Source organism: Heteronotia binoei, chromosome 16 (assembly GCF_032191835.1).
Source record: "Heteronotia binoei isolate CCM8104 ecotype False Entrance Well chromosome 16, APGP_CSIRO_Hbin_v1, whole genome shotgun sequence".
NCBI classification, from domain to species: domain Eukaryota; kingdom Metazoa; phylum Chordata; class Lepidosauria; order Squamata; family Gekkonidae; genus Heteronotia; species Heteronotia binoei.
Window position 1 is genome coordinate 24,320,440 of NC_083238.1, and position 20,007 is coordinate 24,340,446.

Here is a 20,007-nt window from a genome sequence, read left to right on the forward strand (position 1 = left end):
GCCGTTCCAGATTTTGTTTTAATGAAACCAATCAGAGTGCTAGTGTGCTTGTGCGCACCAGCGCTTGTCCCCCAAGGGAAAACAAAGGGAATCTGGCTTCTAGGGTGCCTTTCTGTGTGGAGGCGGTCAACCGCCTAACAGATGGATGGGGCCACATCACTTAGAACCACCTGGAGTCTCCAGGACTGCTCTTTTTGCGCCATCTGGATTCGGGATGCCTCCCAGCCGCCCCAGAATGCCCATCTGGTATCAGCCCTAGAGTTACATATTTAAACGTCTTCCCAGTTAATGCATTCTGCATCACATAAAATAATAACTCCCTTCTGCTAGGTGAAGATTCCTCACTTGGCAGTAATCCTGCTATACTGGATATTTTCAACAGAAAAATGCCACTGATTTCTAATACCAGGGCAAAACTATTCATAAATCAAAGAAATGTCTTCCTTCGTTACGAGTCGACAACACACACTTATTTTTTTCCCCCTGCTTTCCTTTTTTACATAATTGTTCACAGCCTGCTCAGTACATTGCTTACTGTGACTTTCATGCTGTAGAAGTAAAACGTGTTAGCAGTAAAGGTCTTCCATTTCTCATCAAGTTTGACAGCAGGTGGGATTGTCTGCCATCTTTGTAAGACAGATCTGTATTCCCTGCTGTTTCACTCTTCACTTTGTTCCTTGAAAGTATTTTTAATTTTTTTTTTAGGACACTGAAGGTGTGAAGAAGGTAGCACATTCAGCAGCTTCCCTGTCTCACCCTCCTGTAGAGATTAACTGGGCATTTGGGACCACATCTTTGGCAGTTACTTTCTCTCTTATTTGAACAACAGGATTGTCACAATGTTGTTACAAGTTTGTCTTCGCTTGACTCTTATGAACAGGCTTGTCACTACAGCTTTATCTACATCACACCTGGCAAAATGACCAGGGACCTTCAGAAAAAAGGTTTAATGGCTCTAAATGGGGTGAGATGAGCCCCCCATTTATGTAGCGGCAGAGTATGAAAACATGTTATTTTGCTTTGGATACATATTTTTTAAACCGCAAAACGAAAACACCAAAAGTTATATCGGCATATCTGTGGGATAGATATCAAGGTGTCAAAAAATATCCATGTATGTTTTTACTCTTTAAAAGTATGCAAAAAATAGTGGTGCAATGGGAAGCCGACAGCGTCGTACATGAGAAATCCATTCAGATCTCTAGTCAAGCCCTAAAGCTCACTGTCCGTCTTTTGGCAGGTCTCTTAAACTTACTTACCTGCGACGAGGGAAAACAAGATACTCATATATACCTTCCTTGGTTCCTTAAACTAGCACTGGAGTGTGATCAACATAATAAGGACAAGTGGAATATCTGCACACCAGCTTCCCAATGCCCAATTAATTATGTTCCTAAGAGCTGTGCCTTCTTTAAAAACGAAAATAAAATGGCTGTAGTAAGGGAGAAAACTGGCCCAATAAAGGGACAGTACCCAGCTCCCATTCTGGCCAAAATAAGGGACAGAAAACGATTATTAAATAGCATCATGGCATGACAATAGAAGAACACGATGGTGGCAGCACACAATAATCTACCAAAATAACATTTAAGCTATGGAAACCTCTTATAGACTTCATGCACAAAATGTGAAAAAAAATGAACTGATGATGTGTGGTTCTGAAGATTAAGAAGCAAAAATAATAAGCTTACAGGAAAAGGAGATGTACTTCCTTTAATCAGAGTAAGGTTGTAACAAGTAAACGTATAGCTTTCTGTCATAGAGAAAATTGGAAAATATTCATTTTTTTTTTTTTGCTGTCAATTATTATAGTTGATTCTTTTTCCTTTTTTTGTCTTTTCTTTTCTAAATCTCTTCTGCCTAAATCTATTCAAGACAAAATAAAGCCTAATTAATCACTCTAGGTTTTGAATTCCCAAGATGATCAGTTTGCTCTATTCTTTTTGGTGCTCTTTTACCAGACTTCATCTAGGGATATGAATTCCTTCCTCCCCACTGCTTACACTTCTGCTGGTTAGGGGAATGCAACTGTTTCAAAATGCTCTGCATTTCCTTTTGTTACAGCTGCATGGCAAAAGGTTTTTAGAGCAAGTAGACAAAATGCTAGAAAAATAAACACAGCAATATACGTTATGTGTTGGAGGTAACGTTATTTTAAGATGTTATCTAACATTTATTTCCCTGTAAGCCAGAGCAGACTTTGGAAAAGTATGAAATTCTGTTCAGTGTTGCTCCTGAATGCTGTGCTTTTTTTCCATTTCAAAATGCCAAATCATTTGTTTCCAATATAAAAACAATACCATTGCTTTTAGTGTATCATTCTAAACTGATAATACAGATTATACGATGTAATTAATCTCCAGATTTGCTTTCTACCATTATGTTTCACACTTCCCTCCTCACTCTCACAAACTTAAATATACGTCTGCTTTATATTTCTTAATTCATATTTTAAAAACCCCAAATCACAGTCATGCTCATTGGTACAAAGCCATCTAAATACTTTTCCCCCCAGTGGTTAGACAGCTTTAAGTTCTGCCAAGAGCCAGGTAAGGAAACAGAAATAACAGCAGCAGCCTCCTTCTCGGGATTTTTTTTTTTTTTTTACAAAAAATCATTGATGTAAGCAAGTTCTGCTAACCCATCCATGTAAGTCTACTGAAAGAAACGCATAACATGATCAAGAAATATTCAATTTAGGGGACAGGTACAAAGGTGAGAAGGTTCTGAATATGCAGAGAAACCCATACTGCAGAATCCCCCATCCCAACATAGTAGTCGTGACTGGGGCAAAGGGGAGATCAGCAGACATCCACATCTCACAAGAGTTTGGCTCCATTTCCCCTACTTTAGCAATCCCATCAGATGGCACAGAGTCTGCCTCTTGTTCTGTCATGTCACCTGAGAGTCAGTTTGGTGTAGTGGTTAAGCGCGTGGGCTCTTATCTGGGAGAACTGGGATTAATTCCCCATTCCTCCACTTGCAGCTGCTGGAATGGCCTTGGGTTAGCCATAGCTCTCACAGAGCTGTCCTTGAAAGGGAAGCTTCTCTGGGAGCTCTCTCTGTGCCACCTACCTCACAGGATGTCAGTTGTGGTGGTGGTGGTGGGGAGGTAAAGAAGACTGTAAGCTGCTCTGAGACTCTGAGATTCAGAGTATAGATCCAATATCATCATCATCATCATTTCCTCCTCCTCAACTGGAAGGGCAGTTCCCTTCCTGTTTGCCACTGCTGCAATGAGAGTTGGCCAAAGCCAAGCAATATAACTTGAGGCATGTGTCTCACTATCCAGTGAGACTGCTAAAAAAACAGGAACAGCATCCTAATATCACAAGCTCGCCTGTATGTGTTCAGGCACCACTGGGGTTGTTTTCACAATTTTGTTGAATGATAAGGCATCTACCTCATGTTCTGCTGTGAATACCCTCTCATAATTCCTGGAGGGTAAACCACTGCTGAGCCATTTAGTAGAGATTCAAACTGAATGTTCATTGCAACAACACATAATGTTAACCTAACAGTCCTATTTTTTTTACTGCAAAACACCCCTAAAGAGAAGGAAAGAGACTGACTGCTTAACTTTTTTGCCCCAGTTGCTCTCCACCTGAACATATATTACTTGACCAGTATTTGGACCTGTGTTTACCTATCAGACGTGGGCCCGGTACCATGTGATATTCCACAGAGGGAAAATTAGACAGCAAACGAAGGAACAAGTATCTACTTTCTACTTTAATTGCTGTCTGAGATGCTTTGCAATACCACAGAGCGATATGTTTATTCCTCAGAATATGGTACTTACTCTGCCAATCCAACCGCTTGTACTCTCTTCTACATGCTGTTTTCCCTGAAAGAGGAAGAAAACAAAAGATTGTAATTGTTATAACAGGTTTCTACCAATCAATTCCCATGCTGAGGTCCCCTTTAATACTTACTGGTGGACACTGCCAAGTTCCATCCTCTCTATAGTCACAGATTGCAAGAATTGAAAAATTCTGTATCCTTTTTAGCCACTGTAGACAGATTCTCTCATCAGTCACCCAAGTTACGACACTGAGGTAGTGATCCCTAGAAATAAAAAAGAGGGTTACAATTTATATTCCATTGAACAGTCAAGCTAACATAGCAATCGGAATGCCTACTATATATTATTTGGTCTTCTGATAATGCTTACACTATATGTGCTTCACAGAGTAACAAATTACAGATTTTTACTGGAGTCCTAGATGGTCACATTAGGTTGTAGAAGCTGATACACAACTGAAAGTGTCTGGAAAGGTTTTGTAGTGAATCATTCAATGAGCAAGTTGGTTGCCTCTTCAGCCAGATGACTTACTTTCGAAATCCCTTTTCTTTCTTCTCACAGGCTTTAGGAACATAAACTGTACAGAGTGCAGACAAACACAGGTTGCTTCCAGACAGACACTTAGTTTTGCCTTCAGCTATAGTTGTGCTAATCTATAAAAAGGGAAATAGAAAAGACCTGTCTACCTATAGACAAACTAGTCTTCTCTCTGTAACTGGGAAACAATACACTTCATGGCTTCAGCAACAAAAGTTAAACAATGGGTTTTCAAGAAAGGTTTAATCAGCCCAGAGCAGGCAAGTTTTATGATAGATCATTGTGCAGTTCTCTGTCATCTAGCAAGGAAATATATTTCTTATCCAAGTGGTCATTTATACGTTGCTTTCATGGATCTTCAGGCAGCATTTGATTCAACCTTGCATAGACAACCATGGTAGAAATTGGAAATGCTGGTTATAGACTAAATTACTTTGGCTGATTTATCTACTTGATACATGAATCTACTTCAGCTGGGGTGATGTGCACCCAGGAGAGTCACCTTTCAAGGGTTTCCCCAATATGAAAAGGGATCGGACAAGGGTGCTTATTGACACCTACATTGTTTAATTTACATTTATATGAAATAGCAACCTCTTTGAAAAAAGCTAGTTCATGTACTCCTGTGTTGTCAGACTCCCCAATATCAGTTCTCTTTTATGCTAATGACATCGTTTTGTGTGAGACAGATGTTTAGTAAAAACCTTTGCTGATATTGTGGACAAGAGGAACTATTAGTTACGATAAGTCAACAATTCTAATCTTTATTTGTTTATCAAAGAATTCAGGTTTTCACGGCTGGTAACATCATTAGGGTTTGTAGAATCTTTCGGGATCAAGTGCCGTGTTCTACTGGAGAAAGTTTTCCTTCCAGACGTTTCGTTCTCAGCTGCGGAGAACATCCTCAGTGGCGTTCTGAGGATGTTCTCCGCAGCTGAGAACGAAACGTCTGGAAGGAAAACTTTCTCCAGTAGAACACGGCACTTGATCCCAAAAGATTCTACAAACCCTTTATTTGTTTGTTTATTTTTATTTTGTGGATTTATAGTCTGCCCTTTCCCATAATGGGCTCAGGGCAGATTACATTATAATAGAACAATTAAAAATCCAACAATTAAAAGAAGCAGATAAAACAGCATGGATGGTGTAAGCACATTTTACAGATTAGGACATAGATGTCATAAGGTAAATAAATAAAAACAAATAAATACGTGCCATCAATGTCAAAATTGTCAAAAATGCTGGCCTGATCTCTAGCAGTCAGGATGGTAAATCAGTGCAGGGAGGCCAATTAGATGGTATAATCAATATGAACATATGAAGCTGCCTTATACTGAATCAGACCTTTGGTCCATCTAAGTCAGTATTGTCTACTCAGACCGGCAGCGGCTCTCCAGGGTCTCAAGCTGAGGTTTTTCAAGCCTATTTGCCTGGACCCTTTTTTGGAGATGCCGGGGATTGAACCTGGGACCTTCTGCTTCCCAAGCAGATGCTCTGCCACTGAGCCACAGCCCCATTCATGGATCTCCAGGGTCTCAAACTGAGGTTTTTCAAGCCTATTTGCCTGGACCCTTTTTAGTTGGAGATGCCGGGGATTGAACCTGGGATCTTCTGCTTACCAAGCAGATGCTCTAGCACTGAGCCACAGCCCCTCCCCCTTAATAAATTTCATTAATAAAATGAAATGAAATGAGGACGCCCGCTCACCTCAGCCCAAAGCCTGGTGGAATAGCTTCATTTTACAGGTCCTATGGAATGGTAGTATCTGGTAGAGCCCGAATCTCCATGGGGAGCTGATTCCACCAGGTCAGGGCAAGGGCCAAAAAGGCCCTGGTCAAGGCAAGCCGGACGTCCTTTGGGCCAGGGATAGTCAAAAGATGTTGATTGGCCAATCATAATAATGGGACTCATATGGGGAGAGACGGTCCCGCAGGTATGTTGGTCCCAGGCCACGCAAGGCTTTAAATGTCAGCACTAGAACCTTGAAGCGGATCTGGTATTCAATTGGTAGCCAGTGAAAACTGCGCAGCATTGGCCGACTGCTTGCCTATAAAGGCAATTCAGTCAGCAATCGTGCTGCTGCATTTTGCACCAGCTAGAGTTTCCAGATCAGTCCCAAGGGCAAGCCTGCGTAGGGCAAGTTACAGTAGTCCAGCCTGGAAGTGACCGTTGCATGGATCACTGTAGCTAAGTCTTGAGGAGCCAGATGGGGCACTAGTTGTTTGACCTGCCAAAGATGGTAAAAGGCAGATTGTACAACTGCTGTGACTATGGCCTCCATAGAAAGGCTGGCATCCAGTATCACACCCAGACTCCTCACCTTCTGGGCTGGCACAAGAGGTGCGCCATCCAGGGTGGGGAGTCGGATGCCCGATCTTAGCCCCCCATGGCTCAGGTACAGGACCTTCATCTTGGTTGGATAAAGCTTCAGCCGGCTCAGTCGTAACCAACCAGTCGCTGCTTCCAACACCCTGGTAAAATGATCTGGGGCGGAGTCTGAGTCTTTTCCAAGTCATGTATCCCAAAATTTGCTTGGATAATTGGAGAACACATTTTGGAGCAAGTAAATTGGTTTTCTTGATTTTAGACTATTGGTCCATCATGGTAGGTATGGTCAATTCCAATTGCACTAAGTCTCCAGTGTCTCAAGCAGAGGTCTTACACATCACCTACTACTGATCCTTAACTGAAGATGTCAGGGATTGAATGTGGAACTTTCTGCATGCAAAGGAAATACTGCCACCCTACTATATCAATAAACCAACATCTGCTAAGAAAAGAAGTATTTATTCAAAGAGGCTTCCTTTCCCCCCACCACCACTTTTTTTCAGAACTAGGTCCTATCTTCCCAAGAATAAATTACCTGCAACATTCTCAGAACAAAACTATTTATACTTACCCCGAAAGTATGCTAGATGGTGCAGAAATTTCAGTGGAACTGATACTGGGAAGAGATTCAGTATTCACTACAAATAGCCTTACAGTTGGATTTGTAGCACCTGCCTAGAGAAAAATCAAAAGATTTCATAGCATGGTAAAAAGCTATGCGGAACTTCAAATCTCGTTAAAGCACAATAATTTTTGAAATAAGAGTTGTTCAAAACTGAAAGCAAAACTTAAGACTGAAAAATATTTTTTTCATGCTTAGAAGACCAAATTGGAAAAAAAGCATGCAGGCCATGAGTAACAGTTGTATAATGAGTCAGCACTGGACATTTAATTTTGTTCATAAACCAATACAGCAATTTCTATAGGAGAAGGCAATCCATTCAGACACTGCTGTCAAGCAACGGAGATTTGCAGGAAAAAAAATCTGTGAATATCTGTGTTTCCAAAAGGAAAAAAAAAACACCACAGTATTTCTTTTCACATAGAAATTTGGTCAACAGAAAGAGCCAAGATGGAAAAGAAATGCCAGGCAGCTGTAACAAAGGAAAAGCCAATAGACAGCTCAGTTGTATTGCATTTATGTTCTTTCTTCTTCCCTTCAGTGAGAGAAGGAGAATATGCCCATGTGTATGAAGAAGTTCTGCCTGCCACAAAACTGTGGTGCCCTGTGATCAGTTATGCTCTTTTCTGAACATTGCTAATAAAAGGGAGGTGGCATGTGTGGGCACTTCCTTCACATCTTTACAGCTGACCCAGTGATTATATGAAGACAGGGGTTAGGGCCAGCCCACTCATTGTCACTCTCCCTCCCTGTGCAATGAGTCAATGCATGAACAGATGGTGGGGAGGGATGGTGGCTCAGTAGTAGAGCATCTGCTTGGGAAGCAGAAGGTCCCAGGTTCAATCCCTGGCATCTCCAAAAAAGGGTCCAGGCAAATAGGTGTGAAAAACCTCCGCTTGAGACCCTGGAGAGCCATGAATGGGGCTGTGGCTCAGTGGCAGAGCATCTGCTTGGGAAGCAGAAGGTCCCAGGTTCGATCCCTGGCATCTCCAAAAAAGGGTCCAGGCAAATAGGTGTGAAAAACCTCAGCTTGAGACCCTGGAGAGCCACTGCCAGTCTGAGAAGACAATACTGACTTTGAGGGACCAAAGGTCTGATTCAGTATAAGGCAGCTTCATATGTTCATATGTTCAGATCACCTGCATAAGGCCCTTGAGTCTTAGAAAGCTGGACTCCCAATAAAGTAAATAAATGAATACAATGATGGCAAGCAAATCAGGGCTACTTTGTACATTGCATTTTTTGCTCATAAAGATAATTTCTATATAAGAAAATACTTGTGCAGCGTAACATTTGAAAAGCGCTGATAATACAGGAAGTAAAACAATCCTTTTCATTTCAACATGTTATAGCATACTTACATTTTCTAAAAACCTATCAAGCATCTTGTGGTTTAATTTGCACAGATCCAGGGACACAAAGCTACAGAAAAGCAGGGAATCCAGGCAAAGAGTCTCAGAGTAAGTACATCTTCTAGAACAGATGGTCAATTGTGCTGACATGTTCAAAGAATGTAAAATACAGATCCAAACTAATTAAATTAATATCCTGAGGTAATTACTTCAGTACTATTGCAACTTTGTTCTATGCAATACATCTCATAAAATATTCCATAGGCTCTTCTAGTCTGCAAGAGGTGAGCCTGGCTCTTCCTCATCTTAAAAAAGCCCATGTTAAAAAGCTGAATGTGCAGTTCACAAATAATTAACAGTGCAGAAACAAACAAACAAAAATCAAAAGTGGGCATATTTGAAACAGCCAATTCTGCGGAATCATCCCTAGGAAGATCTTTCAGTTACATAAAAGTGTTTCCATCCTTACTATTCTGAGCAAATAGCAGGGCATAAATTCACCCACCAGAAAACCTTATTATGGGTTAGATTCGAGTCCAGTAGCATCGTAGAAACCAACAAGAGTGTCAGGGTATAAGGTGTCAAGAGTCAAAGCTTCCTTCAATGAATGGAACTTTGACTCCCTTCAGTGACTCTCAAAACCATATATTGCGACACTCTTGTTGGTCTCTAGGTGACTCAAATCTAATTGTTCTACTGCATACCCCCTGAAACATACTAAGAGCTGAATCCAAAATTTCTGCTAACAGAAAGTGTGGGGTAATTCTACCAATTTCTAATTCTTGCTGCAGAACATGGATTTGCCTCTCTTGTTATCCCTGAGGGCCCTCTCATTTGGGAGTCTTCCAGCAAAAGATCAACAGGCGATACTCGTAAGACTTGAAGGTACTAAGCTGCAGCTGCAAAGGTCTTTAGAGCCGGGGAAATCAGTTCCTTCAATCAACCTGGATCCTGCAGGCAACCCCCTGTCCCCTTGTCCCCCATCGGCTGACTTAATTGATCTATGGAACCCTCTCTAACTGGCTCAAGGGCACCCCAACATAATGGTTGTATTTTCACTGATGACTCCTGAGTGCTAGAAAGGATATCCATTATTGATTGACTACCAGCTAGGGAAGCCACAAGGAAGATCCACATCATCTCCTGGAACATTGCTGGGTAGAAGAGTAAAGTGAATGACTCAGATTTTTTGGACTTTTTGAAATCCTTTGATTGTGTCTTCCTTCAGGAAACATGGGCAGAAGACAGTTTTAGACTGACGGATTTTAAAGTTTTCAATCTCCCCGCTTATAGATCTCACTCTAAAGGTCGCAGTAAAGCAGGCCTGGCTGCTTTGGTGAAATCCAACTCACCAGTTAAGGTGATCCTCTTGGATCCTTGCCTGCCAATTGCCCAGGCTTTATTGCTGTCCTCCCCAGCACTGACCCTAATCATGATTAATGTTTATTTAGCCCCTTCTAATGGTGAGCTGGAGTTTGATGCTGTCTGGGAGAAACTTTCTGACTATATATTTATATTCAGTGCATCAATGCATACTGCCTGTTATCTCCCAATAAAAGATATAACAGCTAATTCAGTGCTGGGTGACCTGGGCAATGCAGAAAAATAACACTACATCTGCCTATGAAGATGTGGCTACGCTGGCAAAGTAAATGCCAAGGGGCTGCAAGAGCTGAGGTTAGCCAGAAACGCAGGGAGGATGTCAAGATTCAGTGGTGCTGCCAGAGCCTCAGAGGCTCACCTCGGACCCAGCTGGAAGCTTCATGGATTCAGCAGACAATTACAAGCATAAGCCATGTCTATCGCCTTCTCCACATTACTGGCCCCCAGCTTCTCTGGTAATGTTCTTGGACGGATGGGCTAAGAATTGGCTCTGCATGCTGGGAAAGATGATCCGGCGTGCTGTTCAGCAGCCATTTTGGAGACTACCTGTCTCTGACCTAACCTCTCTCTCTGAATAGTTTTTAAATAGTATCAATAAAATATATAATATAGTGGGTTCTATGCATTGAAGACACAAGGTGGTCATGATAAACAGCTCTTTAATAGATACAGCATGGTAAGTGGCTGCCCTACAAAGACTGGAGAACTGGGCCATTGGGACCAACTATATACAACCCTGGGTTCCCATGCAAGCACGTTATTGGGTCATTCAAACCAGCCAGGGGTCTCTGATTGGTGCAGGGCAGCAGGGATTTGGATCCTGCTGTCCATCGTTCACGAGTCCCCAAGCTCCATTTGTATGGCTCCAATGAGCCAGGCAGGAACTCCTAAAACAGTCTTCACTTGAGTCCAGTACACAACAAAATAAACACAGTTAAATGCCTCTCCACTCTTTAATAAGAATGGTGGATATCCTAGAACCTCCACAGGGAAGAAAATGATCAAATGGATGCATTTCTCTAAACTGACAAACCTCATGCCTATGAAGAACTAGATTTGAGTTCAGTAGCACCTTAGAAGCCAACAGGAAGAGAGAGCCAGTTTGGTGTAGTGGTTAAGTGTGCGGACTCTTATCTGGGAGAACCGGGTTTGAATCCCCACTCCTCCACTTGCACCTGCTAGCATGGCCTTGGGTCAGCCATAGCTCTGGCAGAGGTTGTCCTTGAAAGGGCAGCTGCTGGGAGAGCCCTCTCCAGCCCCACCCACCTCACAGGGTGTCTGCTGTGGGGGAGGAAGGTAAAGGAGATTGTGAGCCGCTCTGAGACTCTTCGGAGTGGAGGGCGGGATATAAATCCAATACCTTCCTCCTCCTCCTCCTCCTCCTCCTCCTCCTCCTCCTTCTTCTTCTTCTTCTTCGCCAATGAAGCCTTGCCTTTACAAGGTAACCCCCCCCCTCCATTTCTTCCCTAGCTGCAAACCATTTCAGACAAAACCTTTGAGGGAAATAATCCAAAGCCTTAAATGGCACTTATTTTCTGTTTCCCTAGAGATAATAGAATACTTGAATGTTGCCAGATGCTATTGACTTAAGTCACAATAATCACAGCAAGCTGTTGAGGAGAGACAGACAATATTTTCGTTAGCAGCAACTGATTTAAATGTGACTATTCTCTAAACCAAACTGCTCAGCAACTATGTTTAATAAATAACACAGACCTTAGGATATGGTATTCTTATGGTCTTTGGATACTGCAGCGTATCTTCTGCATAAAACGAATACTCAATAACAGGAACTCCAGTATCATTAATCTCTGCATATGCTAAAAAGCTGCCATTTGGAGACCACCACAGAGCAGCATGGGTGCCAAACATTTCCTCTGAAAGAGATGCAAATGTGTTCTTTTGAAGCAATAGTTGCTAAGTTGGCGTCTGCATCTGAAACATCGTTCTTAATAATTTATACAAAATTTTAGATGAAAGTTCAGCGACTAACGTTCAGATTACGTGACCTATTCCAGGGACTAATACAGTCAAACTGAAATCTCCCAAAACCCGCCTTTCTATTGGTAATGCTGTACTTCAAAAATCTGGCTTTGTTCACAACCACAAACTCTAGTTCTCTGATGTGTCAAGCATTCAGCTCCGACAATCCAAACAGTCATATAGGAACTATAACAATTAATTGTTGCTTTGTCCAAATGCATCCCCTTCCTAATAAGGCAAAGGGAAGAAGAAACCTGGACTCAAGTCAAATGTACTGGCTGGGGTCCCTATGATGTCATCCCCCTCTTGCTTCTCTCTGGCCACTGCAAAGGCTTTTCTTCACTGTGGCGCTTGCTAACTCTGCAGCTAGCACTTCAGCATGCATAAAAGACTCATGGGAAAACAGAGGAAGCAAGCCCTGCAGTGGAAAAAAGCTTCCACAGCAGCCAGAGGTGTCTTCCTCACAGATTTGATGGCTTCAGATGAGCACAGGGCTCCTACATGGCAGGTTGCACCCCACCCCGTTTCCCTGTCCCAATCCCCTGGAAGCAACCATCCTCCCTCCCTGGATCACCAAAGCTTTTGCAATTTTTAAAAAACTGTACATCAGAGCCATTGGATTTCAGCTATCATGAGGAAGTACATCATAACGTCCATAAGATTATAGGAAATTGCTAAATTCTATATTAAATGAAAATATTAATAGGTTGGGCTGGGTGGCTCCAGGCTAGCCCAATTCACCAGATCGTGGAAGCAAAGCACGGTCAGCTTGGCTTAGCACTTGCATGGAATATGCAAACAGGCTGAATTTGACAACACTTTGAGCACACACAGTATGATTAATTACTGTCCGACCAATTACCTTCATAAACCCAATCTGCTACCCCATTGAAAATGGTGTTTTCTTTCCCATTTGTGGTTATCCGTACACCGGGCGTAGTTGGTGTTTCTTTGACATAAAGATCATTGTTCTGAACATAGGCCTGGCATAAAAAAAAATTCAAATAATAATCATCAGATCACGACAGCTGTACAAGTCTTTACATTGTATTAACCAAAATTCTGAACACAAACCACAGACTGGGTTAGATCCGGACTGAAGTAGCAACTTCCACCAATATCCCCCTTCCAGCTGCAAGCCCCTCTCATATCATTCCTCAGGATCCCCTGCCCCCAGAAGGAACATTTTATGGAGATCAGTGAGCTCAAAGCTAGAATTCTAGCAGGAGCTCCTTTGCATATTAGGCCACACACCCCTGATGTAGTCAATCCTCCGAGAGCTTACAAGGCTCTTTTTTGTAAGCTCTTGGAGGATTGGCTACATCAGGGGTGTGTGGCCTAATATGCAAAGGAGCTCCTGCAAGAATTCCACCCCTGATCAGCTGCAGTGGGAAGGGAAAGCAATTCTGCCATTGGAAACTTCACAGGGCAATCCTAAGCAGGTCTACTCAGAATCCTGCTGAAGTCTACTCAGTTTGGCTTACTCTCAGAGAAGTGCACTTAGAACTACACTGCTAATCTGGATCCAACGTCTTTTCTGCGTTCTGGCCACTGCATACAAGTTTCTCCCCCTGCCCACTGAGCAATTCAATTGGCACCACTGGCTCTGTTTGGAGAAGAAAAAGACACAGGTTTTTGAATTCAGACCCTCCTTTCCAAACAGATGGGTAGTGCTGCTTAAGCCAATGATGATGAGGTGTCCAGCAGATACTGGACTTTTAATACCCAACAGAATAAGTGGTATGTGGTCAGAAACCCTTTCCCTCTATTTTTTCCAGAATTCCCCCCCCCCCCCCCAAGCTGGCATTTAAAAGAGTATGGAGGAGAGTGGGGTGGAAAAGTGCCTCAGCCTGCTACACTGCGGAAAACAGGACGATGAGGTGAGAGCTCCTTTCACCCCCTACATTTATCTTTCCCCATTTAAATCACAGCTGTTGTGGCTGCAATTCTGTTACAAGGAATCGTCTGGAAAAAGAATCACAGACATACAACACAATGTACCACTTCACCTATATCCAGCCTATACTATGCCTACACTACAGTGAAAATGATCGTGGAGGTTCCCTCATTATTTAACAGGTACAATTTATTTTACAATAAATAAACAAATGCTTGGGGCTCTTTAGCTTGGAGAAACATCGACTGTGGGATGACATGATAGAGGTTTACAAGATTATGCATGGGATGCAGAAGGTAGAGAAAGAAGTTCTTTTCTCCCTTTCTCACAATACAAGAACTTGTGGGCATTCGATGAAATTGCTGAGCAGTCGGGTTAGAACGGATAAAAGGAGGTACTTCTTCACCCAAAGGGTGATTAACATGTGGAATTCACTGCCACAGGAGGTGGTAGCGGCTCCAAGCATAGCCAGCTTCAAGAGGGGGTTAGATAAAAATATGGAGCAGAAATCCATCAGTGGCTATTAGCCACGTGTTGGACTGGATGGGCCATTGGCCTGATCCAACATGGCTTCTCTTATGTTCTTATGTTCTTAAATGCACAAATTATTTTAACATGTGCAATGACCTCAAACACTTTTTTTTTTTTTTTTTTAAATCTTACTACAAACCTATAAAATTCCCTAGGAGCAATCAAGAGCCATTAAAAAAAATGGGCATTTTGACATTGACCTGAACAACATGTGAATTGGGGTCCATGTCTTTCACTCACCAGTTTGTGACCAGCAGGTGACCAGGATATGAGCTGGATATCTTTAGGAAGCGAGTCGCTTATTGCGACACTAGGGAGGAAAGAAAATAGGAAGAAAAAAAAGTTAGTGTAATATAATTTATATGTTCACGATAATGCTTTTGATAAGACAGTAATGCTACTAACCCATTTTTCAAATCGTAGACGACATATGATGCATTGTATGAGTGACGCCACACCTGCAAGAGAAAAGTTTTTAACATGAAGAAACCTTTCACCAACATAAGCCGAAGGCAGCTGGTCATAGACTAGACCAGGAATAGCTGTTACCTGCATTCTTAGACTTCTGCTGTTCTTAAAACAATGATCCAAGAGGCTAAAAGTATATTTTGTCAACCTTTTCATGCTGTGGCCACTGCAATTCTCTCCAGTAAGACCTCTGTAGTAATGGAATCTCTGAATTAGATATGACCAAAGTATTACATACAAAATTTAGAGATACTAGGCTTTTATTGTTAGAAAGTCATAGGAATGCATCTGCTAATGCCATAGCTATATGCCTTCCAAAAATTACAAAAAAGGGGCAAAAAGACGTCTCTCTCTCTCTCTCTCCGTGTAGGGGGGTGATTGGAAAGCATGGAGACTATCCCCATGTGGAGGCTCTACTGCTTCTCCAAATACCTCTGCATTTGCAATGGTAACCAAAACAGGGAATCTTTTCCACGTGGTGCAACTCAGATACACAATAGCTTGCTTTCCCTGCATTGAAAACACAGATTTATTTTCTTAATGTGTAAACCTATAACCAAAGTTTTTAACTACCTTTTGATCAGAATCTGACAATGCCAAGGTTCGTTTTTTACTCCACGGGAAACACAACTTTGTCACTACTCACGTTGCTTGCTTTTTACAGGTTGCGATCCAAATCAGAGAGGCTTTTACTCATGCATAGCCTACTGCTATTTTATGTCATTTAACTTTTGCTGGTTTTTTAAGATTTTATTATATTCTATAATGTCACTGTTGGTTTTAAAGTATACCGTATTCTTGTATTAATGCCAATAAAGGTCTATGGTATGGATCAGAATCTGGCATAAGGAGGCCAGATAGAAGTCTGCTGCTATCCTATATGGTACACTGCCTTCATTTTTACCTTTAGTTTGGGGGAGGGGGTATTGTTTTATCTTTTGCATGCTAACCTGATGTCTGCATGCTGAAAGATGAACAACATTAATTTCTTAAGTGAAAGACACAAATCAAATCAATATTTCCATGTAAACTTTTTGGCTTCCTTAGGCTGCGGTCACACTGGAGACTTGGCACGATCTGGCTGTGCCTCTATTTGCAGCAGTTTAAATAGTTGCAGGAATTTTTGATCAGACACTGTCAAGAAACTTAACTTCCATCATACTGTTTGTATGGAAGTGTTTGTTTGTACCCTGAACTTTAATTCTGTAAAGAGTAACACCCTTCATCTGTAAGTGTTTTTTGGATGTATATCCATTTTTGGGATGTTTTTTGGATGTATATCCATTTTAAGTGGTAACAGCTCTATATAGCATTCTCCTGTTAACTGTGTTCACCTGTGTTCAGCTGTCAAGTTAACTATCTGACAGTTGGCTATCTAACTTTGACATCTAACTTTGACAACTCAAGATCTAGATCACCTTAGATCAATTCTTTAATTAGCTGGGCACAGTGATAGGTTGTTTAATTAAGGAAATGACATCTAACTTTGCATTAAGGAAGCCGAGTCAACACCATTCAAGGACCATCATCCAGAAGCAAGAAGAGAAATCCAGAAGTTCAGGGAGAAGCTTGACATTCTGCTAGGGGACTAGGCTGTAAGACTGTGGAGCTGAATGCTTTGAAGGGAAGTTTTTCTTTAATTCTTCCAGGACTTCCACTAAGCTGACCAAAGACAGTGCTGCTGAGTTACTGCTATCTTTATTGCAATCTTGAGCCACGAGATGGCTGAAAACAAGTGTTAGTGAGAGTAGCTTAGAGAGGTTTGTTATTTGTGTGTTTCTTTGTACCCTGCACACTCCTTTTCCCTTACATGGTGTTTTTACTTTCTATTCTCTTTTATAAATAAACCTTATCTCTATTTTAAATTGGAGTGAGTGCTGGTTCCATGGGCAGGTGTAGTATTAATGAAAATAATTTCGCTACCCAAGATAAAGGAATCTGATCTTATTAATCGGCATTATTAAACCCAGCCAAATATTTTAGCAGGTACACCCCTGATGTTTTGATGGACACCCCACCCTGCACCAGTTTCACAGCGCTCTTGCCCCATGGTCAATCAGTCAGATTCTTGCGGCATCCTATTTTTTTTGTCTCTCACCTATGCGCATAAGCATTTATCTAAAGCTCCAGTTCCTTTTTAACAGCTCCGCAATCCCTCTGCCAAGTACTCTGGCCTCTCTCAGTCTCCTTCCCTTCGCTTCTCTTTCTTGGAATACATGAGGGGGGGGAGTGTGCAGATTTATATGAGAGTAGTCCAGTATATTTACCTGTGTGCCAATCATGGGATGTTCTCCAACAGAAACTCTTATGCAAAAATAGGAGAGAGGGGTTGGGGGGATCTGTCGCTCAATAACAACTTCCATGGGGACTCCCAGTCCAGAATGACTATTTCGTCATGGTGACTGAGAACACCTGGGATGATTTTGCACTTATGCACGTATCACTACCTGGTCCAAAATGGGGGGAAAAGGAGACGGAAATGGAAGGGAAGGTTCAGACTTCCCAAACAGCTTGACTTCGTAAAAGGGTAGTTCAGACATCCAGAAACACGGGATGAATGTGCAGACATCCAAAAGCACTGAACTTTGACTCCTGTAGGGTCAAATCACTCTATTGCACTACCAAGCAGAGCTACCCTTTGCTCTGTCTGCTCTTTCCCTAAGCTAGACCTGAGCTCTCAATGCTCTTTCTTTGAGGCAGAACTCATGCTGTGCTGCCCTCCAACATTTCATCCACCTTCTCAGAGGTGATTGGATGCTGGGGCATCACTTCCATAGGCTCAAGTGAGTAACTATTTTCCCTTTCACGGGTCCAGGGGCGGGACAGCCTTCCATCTATCACAGTCTCCGCACTGAATCATCACCTGAAGGCAAGTTTTATGTATATAGCTTTCAGTGACTAAACAGTGCAGTTTTATGCAGTTACACCCTTCTAACTGTGCTCAAGACTGCTCCCCAAAATATACACTGATTTAAAAAAAATGGTAGCTGGAAAATAAATATAACTACCAGAAACCCAATTGTAATGAGTCACTATATCATAAGGACCAGAAATAATTTTAGTCATATATACATGGCTATAGAGATGCAGAGCATGTAGATAGGTGCATTTGGAGGGAAGAAAATTAACCTTCCAGCAGAATGTGGAAGCAGGCAAACCAAAATGCTGAATATTGTGCTTTCCTGATATTAATATATCTAATTCTCAGTTATAAGCTGCATCAGGCAGGTTCCCAGGAGAATATATGATTTTTTTCCTATATAAATAACTAAATAAATAAGTTTCCATGAGGTCTTCAAAGGTAGTTCCACATAGCGTGTGTCACTTAGCTAACCTCAATGTAATCAAAGTGTGAATAAAAGGTGTAGCTGGCATACTGGCTAATGCTGTTAAAACCATAAATGCTACCTGAGCATCCAAATACAAATGTGGACCAACAATCAGCCATAACCCATGAATCTGATCCTTCAGACAGAGTGCTATTCCATTTAAAATATGCAATGTGCCACAATCCAGGTCAGAAGAACATTCTGCTAACAACACTTCCACTGTGTCTGGGTTCAGCTTCAGTTTTTCTAACTTCTAATTCAATTTAGGCATTGCCTCTTCTGACTCAGCTGCAAAGGAGAAATAGAGTATGCTCATGACCCCATGTCTCCAGATGACTCCTGCAATGTAGATGCTGAAGAGCTTGGTGGACTAATTAGAGGGCTGCAAGATTCCATAATGTAGTTGCCAAGGGGCAAAGCTACAGCCTATCAGAATTTATCCTCCAGGTAGAATTAGAACCTTTGGAGAACAATGACTCCATATTTTGTAGGATGTATAACAAGGCAATCTGGAAGAATAGCTGTAGAGTTTGCAAAGGGCTCTAGGTTTTAGTACGTGGAGCTCCTTTGTCCTACATAAGAGCAATCTTAAGCAGATCTACTTAGAATTCTACTCAAATACATTCAGTGGGACTTTCTCCCAATAAAGTGTACCTCGTATAGCTTTTCTTTCTAGTATCCAGGAGCAATAACTAAGGAGGTTTAGTTGGGCTTACTCCCAGGAAAGCATTCTTAGAATTTCAGTCCCAGCCACTTCACAAGCTTTATTCATTACCATACCTCTTCCTTAGCCATTACACATCTATAGGCAAAACACAAAAATATATACCATAACATGTCAGTTCTGTGTCTACTTGGACGTTAAATCCCATTGACAGCAAATATGCCTATTTACCATATAAGAATGTTTATAACTTCCTGGAAGTTCAAAAATATGCAACTAAGAACTTAAATTTACATAATTTAATTTGTACAGTATGATTTATGAATGCAATTATTACTCAGAATTGTTGGGAGGGCTGGTTCAGAATAATAAAAAGGCAGGTCTTAGAGTAGTATATGTTTAGTTGGGATTGTATGATGCAGAACACCAGTAACTCTAATTGTAACTACACAGTTTATTAAGAATACTATTGTTTTGATCTTCTGCAGTCAACTGACATAATATATTTTATTTTTTCATAATGCAATGATAATAAAATACAGCACTGCCCTGTTACAGATGTGGTAAGATACAGGTTTAACTAGATTCAATATTGCCTGGAATGGCTGCTGGCCCAGACACTGAGAAACCCAGCAAGCCAACCAGCATTATCACAACCTTAGCTGTATGACATCACTGGGAAAGAGCAAGTGAACCTCTGAGTGCATCTCTGTGCAATGCATAGGAACAGACCCCAAGTCATCCCAAGACATTTGCTGGACTCATATATACAAAAAGACCCAAAGTTTCATATTAGAGATAACCTTAATCCTTTATGTTGATACAAACCTTTGTGTAGTCATATCGCAGAAGAGCAAAATTTTGGTCTGCTGACAGTATTGCTTCAGATGCATTGTAAGTAGCCTGTAGATATAAGGGGAGAAAGAGTAGGGTCATTTCGTAGAAAAAGAGGTGCCAGAGTTCATTAGCACAACTCATTAGCATAACTCATTTGCATATGCCACACACCCCTGACATCACCAGAAGGTGTACTAAATTATATCAGCTCAGCATAAGAGAACATAAGAGAAGCCATGTTGGATCAGGCCAATGGCCCACCCAGTCCAAC

At 41.6% G+C, this 20,007-nt stretch overlaps 1 protein-coding gene across 1 annotated transcript in view; it reads right to left on the minus strand.

Annotated features, from left to right (window-relative positions):
• Positions 1–20,007, minus strand: part of DPP4 (dipeptidyl peptidase 4) — an 83,996-nt gene that overhangs the window by 41,685 nt on the left and 22,304 nt on the right. The window contains exons 5-12 of the mRNA XM_060257230.1: positions 19,728–19,802; positions 14,844–14,896; positions 14,679–14,748; positions 12,873–12,993; positions 11,744–11,904; positions 7,242–7,345; positions 3,936–4,068; positions 3,803–3,847 (exon numbers count right to left, since the gene is read on the minus strand). Of these exons, the coding sequence (XP_060113213.1) occupies positions 3,803–3,847; positions 3,936–4,068; positions 7,242–7,345; positions 11,744–11,904; positions 12,873–12,993; positions 14,679–14,748; positions 14,844–14,896; positions 19,728–19,802 (762 nt within the window). The remainder of the gene's footprint in view (positions 1–3,802; positions 3,848–3,935; positions 4,069–7,241; positions 7,346–11,743; positions 11,905–12,872; positions 12,994–14,678; positions 14,749–14,843; positions 14,897–19,727; positions 19,803–20,007) is intronic.